At 38.8% G+C, this 19,678-nt stretch overlaps 1 protein-coding gene across 9 annotated transcripts in view; it reads left to right on the forward strand.

Moving 5' to 3' along the window:
* Positions 1-19,678, forward strand: part of LOC133049209 (ATP-binding cassette sub-family C member 4-like) — a 152,604-nt gene that overhangs the window by 123,807 nt on the left and 9,119 nt on the right. For 4 of the 9 annotated variants that reach the window (XM_061133162.1, XM_061133164.1, XM_061133160.1 and 1 more), the window contains 3 exons: positions 2,969-3,058; positions 6,449-6,621; positions 7,041-7,146. The exons of 1 other annotated variant lie outside the window; for it this stretch is intronic. In XM_061133162.1, the coding sequence (XP_060989145.1) occupies positions 2,969-3,058; positions 6,449-6,621; positions 7,041-7,146 (369 nt within the window). Of the gene's footprint in view, positions 1-2,968; positions 3,059-6,448; positions 6,622-7,040; positions 7,147-19,678 lie in introns of those variants that run through there. 4 more of the 9 variants (XM_061133165.1, XM_061133168.1, XM_061133161.1 and 1 more) reach the window with 3 other exon arrangements.

The raw sequence follows: 19,678 nt of genomic DNA on the forward strand, positions 1-19,678 counted from the left end.
TCCAGGAGAAGATGACAACACATTCCAATATTCTTGCCTGGAGAATCCCATGGACAGAGGAGCCTGGCGGGGCTACAGTCCATGGGGTCGCAAGAGTCGGACAGCACTTAGTGACTAAACGACCACCACCACCATACTGTTCTCCATAGTGGCTGTATCAATTTACATTCACAGGGTTTTCCTGGTGGCTTAGAGGTAAAGAATCTGCCTGCCAGTGCAGGAGATATGGGTTTGATCCCTGATTTGGGAAAATCCCACATGCCACAGATCAACTAAGTTTGTGCCCCACAACTGTTGAGCCTGTGCTCTAGAGACTGTGTCCCGCAACTCCCAAGCCCAGGAGTTGCAACTACTGAAGCCCGTGTACCTAGAGCTTGTGCTCTACAGCAAGAGAAGCCTCTGCAGTGAGAAGCCTGCACATTCCAACTAGAGAATAGCCCCTGCTTTCTGCAGCTAAAGAAAAGCACATGCAGCAATGAAGATCCAGAACACCCAAAAATAAATGAATAAATAAAAGTTAATTTGCATTGCTACCAAGAGTAATACAGGAAAAGATGCTCAACATCATTCATTATCAGAGAAATGCAAGTCAAAACTTCAATAAGGTGTCACCTCTCATCAGTCAGAATGGTCATCAAAAAAATCTACAAACAATAAATGGTGGTTGAATCTTAAATGGAGGTCCTATGACTCCTAAACCACCAGAACCACTCTTCCCAAGTATGCTAATACTGTGAGCCCTTTCATTGCTCAAGGAAGGAAGGTCTGTCTTCTAAATCAAAGCAGATTTTTTGTTTGTTTGTTTGTTTTCTTGTAGAATAGTTCAGGAGAATTGTCTTTGTAGACAAATTGTAGACAATTGTAGAATTGTCTGCAATTGTCTTTGTAGAGTGTACTTTGAAAACTGGGTGGACACTTCAAACCTTAGACCTCTTACAGGATGTAAATTTGCTCTATGAGGGAAACCAGAAGGAAAAACTATTCAGGTCACATAAGCTGTGATGGGCTAAGAAGAAACATTCTTGTCGTTGTTATAAGCAAAGAGACCCCAGCTCTCTTCTCCCAGTTGGGCTCCAAGCTGGCTTATTAACCTGGCCTCTTTCCATCCCTTTACGAATTTGAGAAAACTCTGTTTGATATTGAAGGACAGGGAGTCCTGGAGTGCTGCAGTCCGTGGGGTTGCAGAATCAGACACGACTGAATGATTGAACAACAAATCTCGAACACTAGTCCTTCAAGAGTCCCTCCTTCATTTTGGGCCCAGAGGTGGAGGAGAGTCAGAGGAAAGGGAGGAATACTGGGGACCAGCCTACCCTTGTCTGGCCATGTCATTTGTATAAACCTCATGAAGACAGCTAAACAGAGAGAAATAGCCTGGCTTGTTGGAAACTTAGAGTTGATAATTGCAAAAAGTAAGACTTTTTTTTTTTTTTTTTTTAATCTGAAGTAAAATAATTATTAGTCCACTGACAAGGAACTCTTACCATTGCTTAGATACTTGGGTAGTCTTTGATCCTAAGTTTCAGGGTTTTAAGGGAAACTTTAAATTTGCATTTCAGTATTTTTCAGTTCAATACAATAATTTTGAAACTTCCTGTGACCAGTGATTTTCAATGCTTTGGGGGAATGTTGGCCACTTAATTAACTTTGTGCAAATGAACTCCCTTTATAATGTCTTTTGAAAATTAAATTTTGTTTAGGGATATGTCTTTTTTGGTGACATGCCCTGTGTCTTCTGCATCCATTTCTCTCTCACCAGACTTTAAGACAATAAGGAAAGAAGGTACAGGAGGCTCTCTGAGTATCATTTTTCTTCATGGCTGGAGAAAAGAAATGCCTGTCTTCTTCATCTTTCTTCTGTGAAGGGAGGAGGCAAGTCCAGCCCCCAAGGCCAGGCAGGATTTGAACGTGTTGATTCTGACCAGTGCCGGGCACTTGTGGAAGAGTCAGTTCTCCTATTGTTCCCACACTTGTGCCTCCCCTTGTTCTTCCCCCTTCACTGGAAGGAGCCTAATGGGTTCTTCTCTGCTGCTCATATTCTGTGGCCTGGCTTAATAGAGCCTTCCAGTAGAAAATGTAAATGGCCTACATGAGTTTATGTACAAGATTCTCTCTTGAAACCCAGAAAGGCATATATTTCCAGAATGATTTACTTATGGCTCCTCCTGATGCAGATGAATAGGAAGAGCTATTTAAATGAAAATAAGTTTATCCTGGCTCATGTCACAATGGGTTTCAAGTCCTCCTGACATTGCAGTTAGTAATGAGGTTCTGTGAGGCAGGTCATCCTGACGCACAGGTGAAAGAATGTGGGGATCACCTGGTGCAGAATCAGAGGAGATCTCTTCATGGACAGAGGAGCCGCAGGCCCCAGGAGCTGACGTTCTCTTTGCATATATGGGGATGTTCCATTCATGCATGTGGAGAGAGTCCCCATCCCAGAAGGCTGTTTGACTAGCATAGAAAATAGCCTACTTTATTCTTCAGGGTAAATGTGAAAAAATTTAACAATTTTGCTTTGAGACACAAAATTCAGCTAATCGTAGTCTTGGTATTTCCCAGTATCACTCCAGGATTGACAGTTAATTTATGTAAATCTTAATGTAAAGTTTCTCACGTAATTATATCCTCATTTTGTGTATGTGTTTAAGCAGATATTTATTACCAGAATGGCAATTTTAAAAAAAGAAAATAAAATTTTCCTTTCTCTTCTTCAGTCTTTTTTTTCCTTAGGATGAAAATACTTCAACACTTTCTTTACTTAGTGTTTAATAGTCCAGAGGATATTTTGTAGCACACTTCATACAGTGAAAAATTAGAGATACAGTTTTGTACACATACATTTTCAACTTTATTGTTAATAATTGCAGAGAATTTTGATATTTTATATTTTCATTCTTTTCTATAAACATTGGTTTAAAATGAAAAGAGATTATGGTAATAACATTCACTATTTTGCGGTATTTAGGAACCTGTTTTATTCACTGGAACAGTGAGGAAAAATCTGGATCCCTTTAATGAGTATTTGGGAAACGAACTGTGGAATGTCTTGGAAGAGGTAATTTATGTAATGTAATTAACTTATTAGCATCAGTATCTGTGTGTGTACATTTGTAGCATTGCAGGTAATTAAGGGAAACTTATCATTTTAGCTAACTTTGTTTACTTTCTAGGAGAACAATGATGAGATGGGTGCACTTAAAATGTGTGTATTGAAAATGAAAACCAAAAACATAATGCCTCATGTTTTCATTTTAACTTTTTCTATAGAACCCCAAGCAACTAGATACATTATTTTGTCCTTAGCAGAGCACTAAAGTAGACATTAAAACTGTGGGATCAAATTCTGTTAGTGACCTAGTAAATTAATTATTCTAATTACCCTCCAATGTTCATTTTATTCCTCTAGCCTTAGGGGATATTTAAGTGGAAATGATAGTTTTTCATTATTAACTGAAAGATAAACAAGATCATACCAATAAAATGCTATGAAGTTTCATAAGAAAGTGTTTATAAAGGTAAATTATAGTTGGAATATGATGACGATTACTTATTGACGATTATATCATTTTAATGCTGCAACATGAATGCAAGTAACGGAATTCTGTAGTTTTGGCTTAGTTTTTATATGGATAGGCTAATTTCTAGAGTATTTTCTGTTATTTGTGTCATGTTTCCCCTTGCTCTACTTCATTGAATTTCCTCACCTTTGCATGAAAAAATTTTGACTATTAAGTTGCTGTTGGTTTTTGTATTTTATTTTATTTATTTATTTATTTATTTTTTATTTGTTGGAGGCCAATCACTTCACAACATTTCAGTGGGTTTTGTCATACATTGATAGTAGTTATTTTGTGTATTAGCCCTACTTTTGCAAATTGATTCTACTGATGGCAGAAACTCTAGACTTCTAAACCATAGACAGACTTCTAGTTTCTCATAGGACCTAGTTCAGTCTTTTGCTTTCAAAAAGTAGCACTTAATAAATAAGTACTAGATGTTTGGTTGATCTCTACATTTCAGAGAAGTATGGCTTATTTCTTTAAAAAATTTTGTGTTACACAGATCCAGCATTGATAGTATCTCTGTTAGGACACAAGTAGGTCTCATCATATAGGACACCAAGATACAGAAATCTGGGCATCAGCAGCCTGTGTATCAGAAACACATGGTCCAGTCCTTGCTGTGGGACAGCTCACATGTCCATTTCCTGGGGCCTTGTATTAGGTAAACGGGTTCCCCTTGACTTCCTTTACTGCTGGTCCTGCTCTAGTAAAAGCTCTTCCCCATCTGTTGACTGCATTTCCCTGTCTCCTCCCAGTCCACACCAGCCTTTCTTTTTGAGAAGTAAGAAGGTTCCTTGAAATGGGAACCATCTGACATCTGTATTAACCTCCTGTGAGAGGCATTGGCACCTACTAGATACACTACACAGTGGGTTACTTTAAAAATGGTAATGATGATAGAAATAGGGTACCTTATTAAGTTCAGTTTATTATTTTTCAGTTTTGCTATATTCTATAATTTTCCCAACCTCAAAAATGATCTGAAGTATTCTATATTGAGATGTATAGTTTTGAATAGTATTATTTGCTCCATTTTCCTTAAATTAAAACTTTTTATGTGCTTTTCACAGTTTACAGTGTGATGTTGTGATATTCTGGAGCCAGTTAATTGTTATAAGAATATAATCCTTTTACACATAATATTAGTATTATATGTAAGCTGTCTATATGGATTTACTTTCTAATTTATAGGAACAGATATGTCACAAGATGAGATTCACTTCTCCCTTTACACAGCTAACACATTTCTTGAGCACTTCTTAGATAGGCATTGTTTCAGATTTTGGGTCTATCACAGTCATCAAGAGATACAATCTCTATCCTTTTCAAGGACATTCTCTTGTGTAATCTAACACAATTATCTTGATTAAGAAATAAAATAGTAATATTACACTATCATCTAATGTGTTCAGATCCTCCTGTTATAACTTCTAATTATTATTGTCTACTGTTTCTGTTGTCCTTTTCTTCCATTCTAATACTTTATACCTTGATTGTATGATTACACTACAGAGAGCCTTGATATTCATATTATTCTCATAACCATCCCTGATTCACAAATAAATAGAGAGCCTCAGAAAACAGTATTTTATGAAAAACATTTCCCCTTACAACTCTTCTTCACCATGAAGCAGATATGGACAACCTGAAGAAGAAGGGGAAAAAAAAAAGATTAGTTATATGATGTCATCCAACTCAGGAGCAAATGTGAGATTATTTCTTCAAACTCAGGATGTCAGTCTTAACAAAGACCAACCACTTGCACCACAATTCAAATCTTACCCTTTAGAGTTTGTACACCTTTTATGCTGTCACTAAATACCAATACCATATTTAATCCTGACTCAGAATTCTGCTTTCTAGGGATTGGACTCCATCAGGAGCACAGTTCAGGATCACATTCATGGAAGTGTTCCACCATTTAGGATATCATGAAAATGCTACTCATTTACCCTCAGTGTTTTGTTGTCTGACATTGTAGTGTGTCAAATAACTTTTTGGTCATCAGTCTGTTGGTTTCTTAATTTGAAGTGTATTTCTTCGTTGTTCTTTCACTTCAAGTACAGCCTGAGTTTGCTTCTTGCTCCATAGTATTTCTCCAGAATTCATTGAACTGACCCCTACCACCCAGTGTATTTTCAGATTATATTTGGTGGTTAAAGGTTTGTTTTTTTAATCTTATGAATATAATTTTTTGAAGATAGACTGATATAAACATCACCTATATCCATATTATGGGGGAGATAGGATGTAATATTGTATCTTGTTTCTTGTGAGTTTTCATTCACTGCAAGACATTATGATATTGAAGAAAATGCACTTGTCGGGTCCAGCACTTATCAGATTAAACATGGGAAAGTTTCCAGAATTACTAATGAATTAGATGGAGTTTTCCATTGTTTAAATTTGAATTATTTTAAACATTACAAAATGGTAAAGATTTTGTTAAATTAATAAGATTATATCTTTAGAGAACAAAACTTTCTGTAGTTTTTCTAAGTTTCCTTTTAGTGTACCAACTCCTATGCAAAATGTACCTTGGTAAAGTTGATTCAACCATAAAGATCCTTTTAGATTTTCTGTTTAAGCCACTTTGGGAAAAATAGCTTCAATTTTTGAGAGACTTTCTGAACTAAGTCCTAGGTGGAGTTTGTTGGTGGATGGCCTATGGTGGGGATGGGGGGACATTGAGATCTTTCTGTCCTGACGACTCTACCCACCATCTTTCTCAGTGAACACTAATTGGAAACAGCTCTTCCCATCACCTGGCTGCACATACAAGATGCACAAGAAGTTGGGGGGACTTCAAAGCTCTAATGTCTAAGAGGTTTGTCTACTTCAGCAGCAGGTTATCTAGGAAAATGTTCTTTCTGTATCCACAGGTTCAACTTAAAGAAACCATCCACGGTCTTCCTGGTAAAATGGATACTGAATTAGCAGAATCAGGATTGAACTTGAGTGTTGGACAGAGACAACTAGTATGCCTTGCCAGGGCTATTCTCAGAGTAAATAAGATATTGATTCTTGACAAAGCCACGTCCAATGTGGATCCAAGGTATGGAGCTGAGATCCATGAAACCTAGAATCCAAATTGTAAATGTGGTAAATGGAAAACATATAGTGATGCTGAGAAATGTTTCTATGCTCTCTTTGGCCCACAGATATCTCGTGATAATATTAATCACAAACAAAGGAAAACAAAGGCAGAAACCAAGACATGTTATATGCTGTTAATGTTCTTATGAGGCTTCCTAAGAGAGCTGGATTCCTAAATTCAGCTCCTGATAGTTTCAAGCAATTTCCAGGAAAGACTATTTTCCATCATTTTATGAAAAATAGTAAATTTCTAAATAGACTTTTTATACTTAGTTTTTTAGGGACAAGATTCTATGTTAAAGTATTGATTTTTAATTTTTAACTCTTTAGTCTGCTTTTCCTGTCTTCACTGAAGTATATCAATTTCTCTGATTCCAGAACAGATGAGTTAATACAAAAAAAAATCCATGAGAAATTTGCTGAGTGCACTGTGCTAACCATCACACACAGGTTGAGCACCGTTATTCACTGTGAATGGATATCGGTAAGACCCTTACCATATCGGTTGTTTCCATTTAAATTCAATTTTTCAACTGATCCTTCCTTGTAAAACTTGATAGAAGCCTCCAGTAATTTAATTTTCTCCTCTCATTCCTGAAAATAACTCAAGTATTTAACTTTAGTTTCAAAATGTGCTATTAAATAGTATATCCAATAACCTTACATTTTCATATAATATTCTTATATTTGAATTGTCATTTTTTAATATTTCCAGCCTTGAAAATATTCCAAACCCAAGTTAGAGCTCCATATTTCAAGAGGGTGGAGCACAGTCATTTTCACTGTGTCACAGTCTTTGATTTCCTTATACAAAAAATTGACCTCTTGTCTAGATTGCCAGGAGATTGTTGACTAAGGTTGCAGAATTTTTCAGCTCTTGCTGTCAGAAGGGATTCATTCCATGAGAAGGAAGGGCCTCATGAGAAAACCAGTATTTCAGCTGAAAGGGTTTAATATAAGAAATTTCCTACATAAGAGTTAGAGGCTAGAAAAAGGAAAGGAAGCACTGGGGTAATGATTTTAGGAAGCAGCTACCATGTCCTAGGCCGGATCTCCAGACCTAAGAACTCAGAAGAGAGGCCCTACAGCTGGTGCTCAAGCCTCCAAGGAGAGGTTCACTGCCCAGTTGCTGGTCGTATGTGCTGAGGAAGCAGGATGGGGCTATTTCTCCATGTGCTAATAGAAGCTCAGAGCTGGAGTCATGTCCCCTGCTGAGGTGATGCTGCAGGAACAGCCAAATCAAATAGAATATTAGCTCTGTCCCACTTTCAGTCTCCTCTAGTGCCTGCTTACTGGCAGAACCTAAAAAAAAGGCCAGCTTGCCCAAGAGCCTCTGAAATCTGACTTGCAGAGACTGAACCCATGCAGCATGGGTGAGAGTTTAAAAAGGAAGGCAAATCAAGGCTGAGAGACTAGATAAACAACCAATAAGTCTTTCACATAGTAGATCTAGGCAATGCACCTGCAGTAGGCTCCAAGCTTTGGCCTCTGGATATCTGTCTAATATTTTCCCTCCAGATTTGACTGGCTCTTTCCTCTCAGTAATTTATTGTTTCCTTCCTCCCTCTATTCCTTACCTCTTTTCATCTTCTTTCTTTGTTGTTTCCCTCTGCTGCTTGATTAGTTTCAGTAAATGTTAGACTGTGGCTTTATAAAATGATATAGAACACATGGCACAAAGGAAAACCTCTGGCTGCATATAATCCCAAAAGAACGTGTTTGTCACTCAGTCATGTTCGACTTTTTGCAACCCCATGGACTGTAGGCTCCTCTGTCCATGGGATTCTCCAAGCAAGAATCCTGGAGTGGGTAGCCATTCCCTTCTCCAGGGAATCTTCCCAACTCAGGGATTGAACCAGGTCTTCTGCATTGCAGACAGATTCTTTACTGTCTGAGCTACAAGGGAAGTCAGTCCCAAAAGAATGCAAAATATATTTAGGTATTTTGATGGTCCATACAAAATAGATAATAATCAATAATAAACAGTAACATCCAAATTTCCTTATATCTTATAATGGAACTGTCTCTTTTGACTTCTTGGACAGTTTCTGGAATATCACCACCACCACCCCCCCCCCCCACAACTTTACATGCATTGTCAGATGGATCATCAGTGGGGACATTGAGTAGATATCAGGCCCTCAACATTGAAGCAGTGCCTGTAGCCTCACTCGCCAAGCTGGACATACAGAGAAGTGAGCTCCAAGGAGTCCAACAACAGGAGTGGGGCATCCCCAAAGAAGGGACGCTCTAGGCTCCAGTAGTGTAGCCAGTTGTCTGGCTGGACTAGAGCAACTCAATAGGAAGCTGACTCCACCTGCAAACTTTGATGAGGGACTGGGGTAAATTCCAAGAGTACAGGACAGTAGCTCAAATTCCAGAAATGTTTTAGCACCTGGTATTCTTAGACCCTCATTTTGTGTTCTTGAATGCTAATTGGAAAAGTAGCCTTTCATTTCTACTTTTTCCTTGTTGCTTTGTTGTTCTTACCTCTTAGCCCTGTATATTTTAAAGACTATCTCCCAAAGCATCCTTCTTCCATAATAAACAAATGATGCTATAAAATTTACCTGTTTCAAGCCCTTTGTCAGGCTTTAGAGTCAGCATCAGAAAGATGGCTTGATCTCCAGCTCAGTTAGGAGTCTGTTCAAATAAATTCTTTGTTCCTAGATGTACCCTGAGGCTTTATTTTTGGTTTTTGTATTCCAGCATTAATAGTAGCAGATTATTTTTATTATCTAATTCTTAGAAATACTGTCACCTTGAAATGTGTGATTGGAGTTAGGGAAACAGGAAGGACAGAATTTAGAAAGCCTCTCTGCTGGTCAGTTCTCAGTCTTATCCCTCAGCACCTGATTCACAGATGCGAACGTCAGTATCCCTCGAACCAATCAGCTTTGTTACTGTTATCAACGTATGTTCAATTTATTTAATGCTTTACCTACTTGTGTGTGTTACTTGCTCAGTTGTGTCCGACTCTTTGAGACCTATGAACTGTCGCTCACCAGGCTCCTTTGTCCATGGGATTTTCCAGGCAAGAATACTAGAGTGGGTTGCCATTCCCTTCTCCACGGGATCTTCACAACCCAGAGACTGGACCTGGGTCTCCCATGTTGCAGGCAGATTCTTTACCATCTGAGTCACCAGGGAAGCTTATCTCCTGGTAAACTTCTGTAACCTCAAATTTTTCTCAAATTGGTCTGTGTCTTTGAACAAATTTTTTTTTTTTTTTTTTTTTTTAGTTGGAGGCTAATTACTTTACAATATTGTAGCAGTTTTTGCCATACATTGACAACAAATCTTTAACGTGGTTTAACAAAGCAATTTACAGCCTGGTCTCTCCCCACCTTTCTAGTTTTCTTCCCCACTCTTTTCCCTCCTTCCTTCATAGCCAAAACCACACTGATGGTCTTCAATTCTCCAAATGCAGTGTTCCCTCTCTCTTGCAGTTTTGCCCTCTCTTGACTGAGACTAAGGTGCCTGCTGTGGAAGTGGTGAGGTGATTGGATTTGGGGAAGATGAGAAAGTGGGCCCAAGCGATGGATTCAACGTGGGATCTGAGGGAGGAGAGAGGAGCTGATGCTGGTGTCTGGGTGTGGAGACTGAGCATCTGGGTGAATGGGGAAGATGGAGGGAGAAGGGAAATGGAAGGGTTTTCTTTGAAGCCTGTCACCTTTGCAGTGACTGGACTTGTTTTGCTTGATGACCTTGTCTTTCACTGAGGAGGGACCCTTCCCACTCCTGTCTTGGGAGACCTTCAGTTTAGGGCTCCCTGATTGAGGTCATCAGTGATGTCAGAGGGAGGTCCCACCAGGAGATGTAAACTCAGCCACTTGTTTACATTTTGGTTTGAGCTGGTTGTGGTTGCTGACTCCTCTTGTAGGAACAGCAGGATTAGACCTTAGGGGACTAAGAGACATGCATCCCCCAGCTTCAGAGTTGAGGATTGTCTGTGCTCCATCCACCCCAAGTGTAAACCTCATGTTTTGTTCTAGAGCTTCTGATTATTGGTTGGTTTTCAATTCAACAAATCATCACAAATAACAAATAATTTTATTTTTCAAACCTTTGATTTTTGAATCAGTTTCTTTCAGTTTTGAATCAGTTTTTTTTTAATCAGTTTTCTTGAATTGCTTGCTTTAGAAATACAGGTATACCTTGTTTTATGGAAGTTCCCAGATAGTGCATTTTTGTTTTTTTTGTTTGTTTCTTTGTTTGTTTTACAAATTAACAGTTTGTCAAGCAAGTTGAGGAAGTCTCCAGGTACCATTTTTCCAATAGCATTTGCTCACTCCATGTCTGTGTCATCTTTTGGTAATTCTCACAATATGTCAAAGGTTTTCACTATCATTACATTTGTTATGGTGATCTGGGATCGGTGATCTTCAATGTTACTTTCTAAGTCTCCAATGATGGTTAGTATTTTTTAGCAATTAATTTTTATTATTAATATTTTTCTTAATTTATTTTGTTAATTGAAGGATGATTGCTTTACAGAATGTTGTTGTTTTCTGTCAAACATCAACAGAATCACCCATAGTTACACCCATGAGCAATAAATTATTTTTTAAATTAAAGGTCTGTACATTGCTTTCTCAGGAATAATGCTACTGCACACTTGCTAGGCTATAGTGTAGTCTAAACATAACTTTTATACACCCTGGGATACCAGAAATTTTGTATAACTGACTTTATTGTGATAGTCATTACATTCTGGTGTTCTGGAACTAAACCCGCAATATCTCCAAGGGATCCCTGTACCTCTTTCCTTTCTGGAAAGCAGGTGACTGTCTGTTCTGAAAGCTTTAATGTGGACATGAGATGAGTCAACCTGCTGCAAAACCTGATGCTCCAGAGGACAGGCAGCCAGCCTGAGGGAGGGACTGGGGAAGTGACAGATGCTGATGAAGGGCATAACCAACGGGGTTGTCACCGTGAAGTCCTGCAGTTATAGGTGTTGAAGGTGTTGTTTAGTTGCTAAGTTGTGTCTGACTTTTGTGCCACCCCATGGACTATAGCCTGCCAGGCTTGTCTGACCGTGAGGATTTTCCAGGCAAGAATACTGGAGTGGGTTACCATTTCTTGTAACAAATACATTTTCTTGCACTGGTGAATATATATGTGCAAAGACAGATGGGTATGTTTTTGTTGTTGTTGTTGTTGTTGTTGTTGTTCAGCTGCTCAGTCATATCCAACTCCTGGTGACCCCATGAACTGTAGCACACTAGGCTTCCCTGTCCTTCACCATCTTCTGGAGTTTGCTCAAACTCACATCCATTGAGTCAGTGATGTCATCCAACCATTTCACCCTGTGTTGTCCCCTATACCTCCTGCCTCCAATCTTTCCCAGCATCAGAGTCTTTTCTAATGACTCAGCTCTTCACATCAGGTGGCCAAAGTATTGGGGCTTCAGCTTTAGCATCAGTCCTTCCAATGAATATTCAGGGTTGATTTCCTTTAGGGTTGACTGTTTTGATCTCCTTACAGCCCAAGGGACTCTCAAGAGTATTCTCTAACACTACAGTTTGAAAGCATCAGTTCTTCAGCACTCAGCCTTTTTTATGGTCCACCCCTCACATCCATTCATGACTACTGGAAAACAAAAGCTTTGACTAGATGGATCTTTGTTAACAAATTAATGTCTCAGCTTTTCAAAATGCCATCTAGGTTTGTCAAAGCTTTTCTTCCAAGGAGCAAGTGTCTTTTAATTTTAAGGCTACAGTCACCCTCTGTAGTGATTTTGGAGCCCAAGAAAATCAAGTGTCTCACTGTTTCCATGTTTCCCCACCTATTTGCCATGAAGTGATGGGACCGGATGCCATGATCTTAGTTTTTGAATGTTGAATTTTAAGCCACCTAATTCACTCTCCTCTTTAGTCTTCATCAGGAAGCTCTTTAGTTCTTCTTCACTTTCTGCCCTAAGAGTAGTATTATCTGAATATCTGATGTTGTTGATATTCTTCCTGGCAATCTTGATTCCAGCTTATGCTTCACCCTGCCCAGCATTTCACATGATGTACTTGGCACATAAGTTAAATAAGCAAGTTGACAATATACAGCCATGATGTAATCCTTTCCCAATTTTGAACTAGTCTGTTGTTTCCTATCCAGTTCTAACTATTGCTTCTTGTCCTGCCTACAGCTTTCTCAGGAGGCAGGTCAGGTGGTCTGGTATTCCCATCTCTAAGAATTTTCCACAGTTTATTGTGATCCACACAGTGAAAAGCTTTAATGTAGTCAATGAAGCAAAAGTAGATATTTTTCTGGAATTCTCTTGCTTTTTCTATGATCCAACAGATGTTGGCAATTTGATCTCTGGTTCCTCTGCCTTTTCTAAATCCAGCTTGTACATCTGGACATCTTGTTTCACATGCTATTGAAACCTAACTTGAAGGGTTTTGAGCAGTATTTTGCTAGCGTGTGAGATGAGTGGAATTGTGCGGTAGTTTGAGCATTCTTTGGGATTGTCTTTCTTTGGGATTGGAATGAAAACTGACCTTTTCCAGTTCTGTGGCCACTGCTAAGTTTTCCAAATTTGCTGGCATATTGAGTGCAGCACTTTCACAGCATCATCCTTTAGGATTTGAAATATCTCATCTAGAATCCCATCACCTCCACTAGCTTTGTTTACAGTGATACTTCTTAAGGCCCATTTGACTTTACACTCCAGGATGTCTGGCTCTAGGTGAGTGATCACACCATTGTGTTATCTGGGTCATGAAGATCTTTTTTTGTATAGTTCTTCTGTGTATTTTTGCCACCTCTTCTTAGTATCTTCTGCTCCTGTTAGGTCCGTACCATTTCTGTCCTTTATTGTGCCTATCTTTGCAGGAAATGTTCCCTTGGTATCTCTAATTTTCTTGAAGAGATCCCTAGTCTTTCCCATTCTATTGTTTTCCACTATTTCTTTGCATTTCACTTAGGAAGGCTTTATCTCTCCTTGCTATTCTTTGAAACTTTGCATTCAGATGGGTATATCTTTCCTTTTCTCCTATGCCTTTGACTTCTCTTCTTTACTCAGCTATTTGAAATGGTTTTGTTTACTGTAAGTAAATTAAGCAAAAGACTTGTTGGGTAACAACTGGCTTAGTTAATAGGTTTATTTATATGTTGACTCTTCAAAGGGATTTACCAGCTTTGGTTCATTAAGCACAATTAATGTTTCAGAATTCTGTTTTATGAAGATGTTCTCTTAATTTTAATTTTATTAAACATAATGGAGTCATAATGACAACTACTTGAATCATCCTTTTTGCTCCAAAACAGTGGAGCAAGACAGATAAATTAGAAATCCTCTGTCTCCTAAGACTCACCACTGTCTCTGCATTAAAAGGTGGGTCCTTCCTATGGTTTTTAGGATTTTCTGGGTGCTTATGACCTGTTTTCTATTCAGCCAATAGCCCAGTTTTCCCCTCCCATCTCTCACACTCCAGTCTTCATATCACCTGCATTCTCCCTAGAAGCATGAGCAAAGGGGCGTGAAAATCTGCACTTGCCCAAACAGTGTTGTTGTGTGTGTTCAACATTTTCACTGTCTGCAGGTATTCTTTGGAAATGAATATTGCAGGACCAAAACCAGGACCAGGAATCTCGAATTCTACCTCTTCTATTTGTAAATGATATTATGCATATTCTTTACCTCTTTCCCTCAACTCAAACCTCTTCTAAGTATAATTTTTCCCAGAGAAATCAAAACCATAAACTGTTGTAATATATCCACCTGAAAAGCACAAAACAGCTCACACCTAACTAGAGTTTTACTTAAATTCTGTTTTTTACCTTCACGGAATTTTTCTTTCATAAGCCTGAATGGATATAGTTATAACATTTCAGAAGAGAAACCTCCTTCAAAAACTTGCCAAGTATTTTCATTCAAGTTTTTAGAGAAAAGATAATTAATGTGAAAGTCAAGAGCACAATAATAGAAAAGAAATACTTTATGAAGGTAGTGCTTACATGCATAAGCAGCAGATTTGGGAGAGCAATTATGGAGGTGACTATGACCCAGCCTTCATCATTCCATGAGCAAGAAGAATGACTTCTTATTTCAAGACCTAAGAAAAAGTTTTGAGGTAATGCCTGCCACAGAGTCCAGCCTCTGAGAAAATCAGAAGAACCCTTTAATTAGGGACCCAACTTCCAAGGTTGGACAACTGTCCCTGTGTCACCTGGGAGTCAAAAACAGAGGTCTAATACTCAACTCTTCACCTCCCCAGTCTATTTGTCCCTAATGGGATCTCCCTTTAATGTTTGTCACCATATTGAAAACTGTCTCTGGCATCTCTTTTTACTAGCCTTTTCTTCCAGCCTCTCCTGCCCCCACCTTTCCCTGTAGCCACTCCATTAACAGTGATGGCATCCTGCCAATGAAAACTAATCAGATTATCTTGCAGTAGCTCCTTTTAATCTTTACGTGTAGGACAGCTACCTGGAATATCTGTGGCTGCCCTGCACTCCTGCTCCTCTCAATTCCCCTTCCTCTGTGACTCTCTCTTTTCTTCTTTATCTTTTCCAATATTTGACATAAATGAGTTTGAAGCCTCCGTCCTCAGCCCTGGTTTGACTCTCCCCCATTTCCCCTCTCTCCCTCTTGTCCGCAACCATCCACCTGAGGCATGTGGTCCTCCAGGTCCACATCCCTCATCCTGTCATCCCTGTATCCCCCACCTCAGCTGTTCCCATGCCAGCTGGACTCATCCTCCCCTTGATCTCACCCTGTAGTCTTGACAAACCACACCATTGGGCACTCACCCAGTCACGCCCTGAATTTAGTTTCATTTGTATTGAACTTTCAGCTCGCATGTACTGTGTGTCTGATACTTATCATGTATAATCCAGGGCCCTGAGATGCAGCAGTGAACAAGGAAAACTATAACCCTGCCCTTAAGGAGCTGCCAGGCTCACTTCAGTCCACTTGGCCCATGATAGTCCCTCTGCCTGGAATGACCGCTGTCCACCCATCCACCTTTGTTTCTGCATGTTCACGCCTGTCCTTTCTTCAACACCTGGTTCGTTGCCCTCTCTCCTCCTTGAAGCTCATCCTTAGAACCTCTGGTCAGAGTCATCTCTTCTGTTACTAAACCCTTCTTCTTGTGCTTTTTTTCCTGCATGATAGACACTTGAGGTTTTCTTTTCTCTTCTCTCAGTACAGGCTCCGTAGGAGCAGGGTCTGTGGCTTATGTGTTTTCATCTTCCACAGAATCTAGCAAAATGCCATCAGGGCACTTAAATGTACAATAAATGTTTGATGAATCAATTCAGAAATTAATGAAAATTTATTTAAGTGTTCCTCAAATGTGTTTTGGCCATGTGTTACTCCTGTTTATAAACATGAAATATAGTTGATTGACAGTATTTTGTTAATTTCAGATTTATAGCAAAGTGATTCACCTAAATGTGTATATTTTTTCAGAATAGTTTCCATTATAGGTAATTACAAAACATTGGATATATTTTCCTGAGTTATACATTAAGTCTATTTTGATTATCTGTTTCATTTATGGTAGTTTGTATCTCTTGACCCCGTAGTCCCAATTTATATGCCCCCTCCTTTCCTCTTTGGTAACTGTGTCTTTGAGTCTATTTTATATGTAGATTCATTTGTATTATTGTTTAGGTTCCACATATAAATGATATCATATTTGTCTTTCTCTGTCTGATTTACTTCACTTAGTATGATATTCTCTAGGTTCACCTGTGTTGGTGTGGATGGCAATATTTCATCATTTATTATGGTCTGAGAAATATTCCATAGTGCGTATGTCTGTGTGTGTGTGTGTGTCTGTGTGATTTTCTTAAACCAGTCATCTGTTGATTAGCAATTAGGTTGTTTCCATATTTTGGCTATTTTAAGTGCTGCTGCTGTGAATGTTGGGGTGTATGTATCTTTTTGAATTAGGGTTTTTGTCTTTTCTATATACATGCCCAGTAGTGAGATTGTTAGATCATATGGTAGCTCTGTTTTCAGTTTTGTCAGAAATCTCCATACTGTTTTCTATCATGGCTGCACCAAGTTATATTCCCACCAATAGTGTCAAAGGTGTATCCTTTTCTTCTAACCCTCTCTAGCATTTGTTATTTATAGACTTGGTAATGATGGCCATTCTGACCCATGTGAGGTAGTACCTCATTATGATTTTAATTAACGTTTCTCTGATAATTAGTGACGTGGAGCATCTTTTCATGTGCTTGTTGTTTTTCTGTATGTTTTCTTTGGAGAAATTTCTATTTATGTCTTCTGTCTGTTTTTTGATTGGGTTATTGGTTTATTGACACTGAGTTATATGGGGTATTTGTATACTTTAGATAATAACCCCCTGTCAGTCACATCATTTGTAAATATTTTATCTCATTCCTTAGGTGTTGTCTCTTCATTTGGTTGGTGTTCTTTGCTGTTCAAAAAATTATAAGTTTGATTAGGTCCCATTTGCTTACTTTTGCTTTTTTTCTTTTGCTTTGGGAGACTAAGAAGATATTGTTGTGATTCATGTCAAAGAGTGTTTTGTGTTTTCCTCTAGTTTTACTGTATCCAGTCTTACATGAGGTATTTACACCATTTTGAGTTTATTTTTGTATGTGGTTTATTTTCTATGGTTGTACATATACAAAAACATTAGTGTGTTCCAATTTCATTTATTTACATGTAGGTGTCCATTTCAGTTCAGTTCAGTCATTCAGTCATATCTGACTCTTTGCAACACCATGGAATGCAGCATGCCAGACGTCCTTGTCCATCACCAACTCCCAGAGGTTACTTAAACTCATGTCCATCAAGTCAGTGATGCCATCCAACCATCTCGTCCTCTGTTGTCCCCTTCTCCTCCTGCTTCAATCTTTCCCAACATCAGTGTCTTTTCCAATGAATCAGTTCTTCACATCAGGTGGCCAAAGTATTGGAGTTTCAGCTTCAGCATTAGTCCTTCCGATGAATATTCAGGACTGATTTCCTTTATGATGGACTGGTTGGATCTCCTTGCAGTACAAAGGACTCTCAAGAGTCTTCTCCAGAACCACAGATTGAAAGCATCAATTCTTTTTTTGCTCAGTCTTCTTTATGGTCCAACTCTCATATCCATATATGACTCCTGGAAAAACCATAGGTTTGACTAGACAGAGCTTTGTCAGCAAAGTAATATTTCTGCTTTTTAATATGCTATCTAGGTTGGTTGTAGCTTTTCTTCAAAGGAGCATCTTTTAATTTCATGGCTGCTGTCACCATATTCAGTGATTTTGGAGCCCAAAAAAATAAACTCTGCCGCTGTTTCCACTGTTTCCCCATCTTTTTGCCATGAAGTGATGGGACCAGAGGCCATGATCTTAGTTTTCTGAATGTTGAGTTTTAAGCCAGCTTTTTCACTCTCATCAAGAGGCTCTTTAGTTCTTCTTCACTTTCTGCCGTAAGGGTGGTGTCATCTGCATATCTGAGGTTATTGATATTTCTCCCAGCAATCTTGATTCCAGCTTGGGCTTCATCCAGCCCAGCGTTTCTCATGATGTACTCTGCATTTAAGTTAAATAAGCAGGGTGACAATATACAATGTTGACATACTCCTTTCCCAATTTGGAACCAGTCTGTTGTTCCATGACCAGTTCTAACTGTTGCTTCCTGACCTGCATACAGGTTTCTCAGGAGGCAGGTCAGGTGGTCTGGTATTCCCACTTCTTAAGAATTTTCTGCAATTTGTTGTGATCCCCACAGTCAAATGTCTTGGCATAGTCAATAAAGCACAAGTAGATGTTTTTCTGGAACTCTCTTGCTTTGTCGATGATCCAACGGATGTTGGCAATTTGATCTCTGGTTCCTCTGCCTTTTCTAAATCCAGCTTGAACATCTGGAATTTCGTAATTCTCATACTGCTGAAGCTTGGCTTGGAGAATTTTGAACATTACTTTGCAAGCATGTGAGATGTGTGCAATTGTGTGGTAGTTTGAACATTCTTTGGCATTGCCTTTCTTTGGGATTGGAATGAAAAATGACTTTATCCAGTCCTGCTGACTTTTCCAAATTTGCTGGTATATTGAGTGAAGCACTTTCACAGCATCATCTTTTAGGATTTGAATTAGCTCAACTGGAATTCCATCATCTCCACTAGCTTTGTTCATAGTGATGCTTCCTAAGGCCCACTTGACTTCACATTCCAGGATATCTGGCTCTAGGTGAGTCACACCATCATGGTTATCTGTGCCATGAAGATCTTTTTTTGTACAGTTCTTCTGTGTATTCTTACCACCTCTTCTTAATATCTTCTGCTTATGTTAGGTCCATACCATTTCTGTCCTTTATTGTGCCCATCTTTGCATGAAATGTTCCCTTGGTATCTCTGATTTTCTTGAAGACATTTCTAGGCTTTCCCATTCTATTGTTTTCCTCTATTTCTTTGCACTGATCACTGAGGAAGGTTTTCTTTTCTTTCTTTCTTTCTTTCTTTTTTTTTTTAGAAAGGTTTTCTTATCTCTCCTTTTTATTCTTTGGATCTTTGCATTCAGATGGTTATATCTTTCTTTTTCTCCTTTGCCCTTTGCTTCTCTTCTTTTCACAGCTATTTGTAAGGCCTCCTCAGACAACCATTTTGCCTTTTTGCATTTCTTTTTCTTGGGGATGGTCTTGATCTCTGCCTCCTGTACAGTGTCAGGAACCTCCATCCATAGTTCTTCAGGCACTCTGTCAGTCAGATCTAATCCCTCGAATCTCTTTGTCACTTCCACCATATAATCATAGGGATTTGATTTAGGTCATACATGAATGGTGTAGTGGTTTTCCCTACTATCTTCAACTTAAGTTTGAATTTTGCAATAAGCAGTTCATGATCTGAGCCACAGTCAGCTCCTGGTCTTGTTTTTGCTGACTGTATAGTGCTTCTTCATGTTTGGCTGAAAAGAATATAATCCATCTGATTTCAGTATTGACCATCTGGTGATATCCACATGTAGAGTCTTCTCTTGTGTTATAGGAAGAGGGTGTTTTCTGTGACCAGTGTGTTCTCTTAGCAAAACTCTATTAGTCTTTGCCCTGCTTC

The sequence above is a fragment of the Dama dama genome, chromosome 30 (genome assembly GCF_033118175.1).
Source record: "Dama dama isolate Ldn47 chromosome 30, ASM3311817v1, whole genome shotgun sequence".
Lineage (NCBI taxonomy): Eukaryota > Metazoa > Chordata > Mammalia > Artiodactyla > Cervidae > Dama > Dama dama.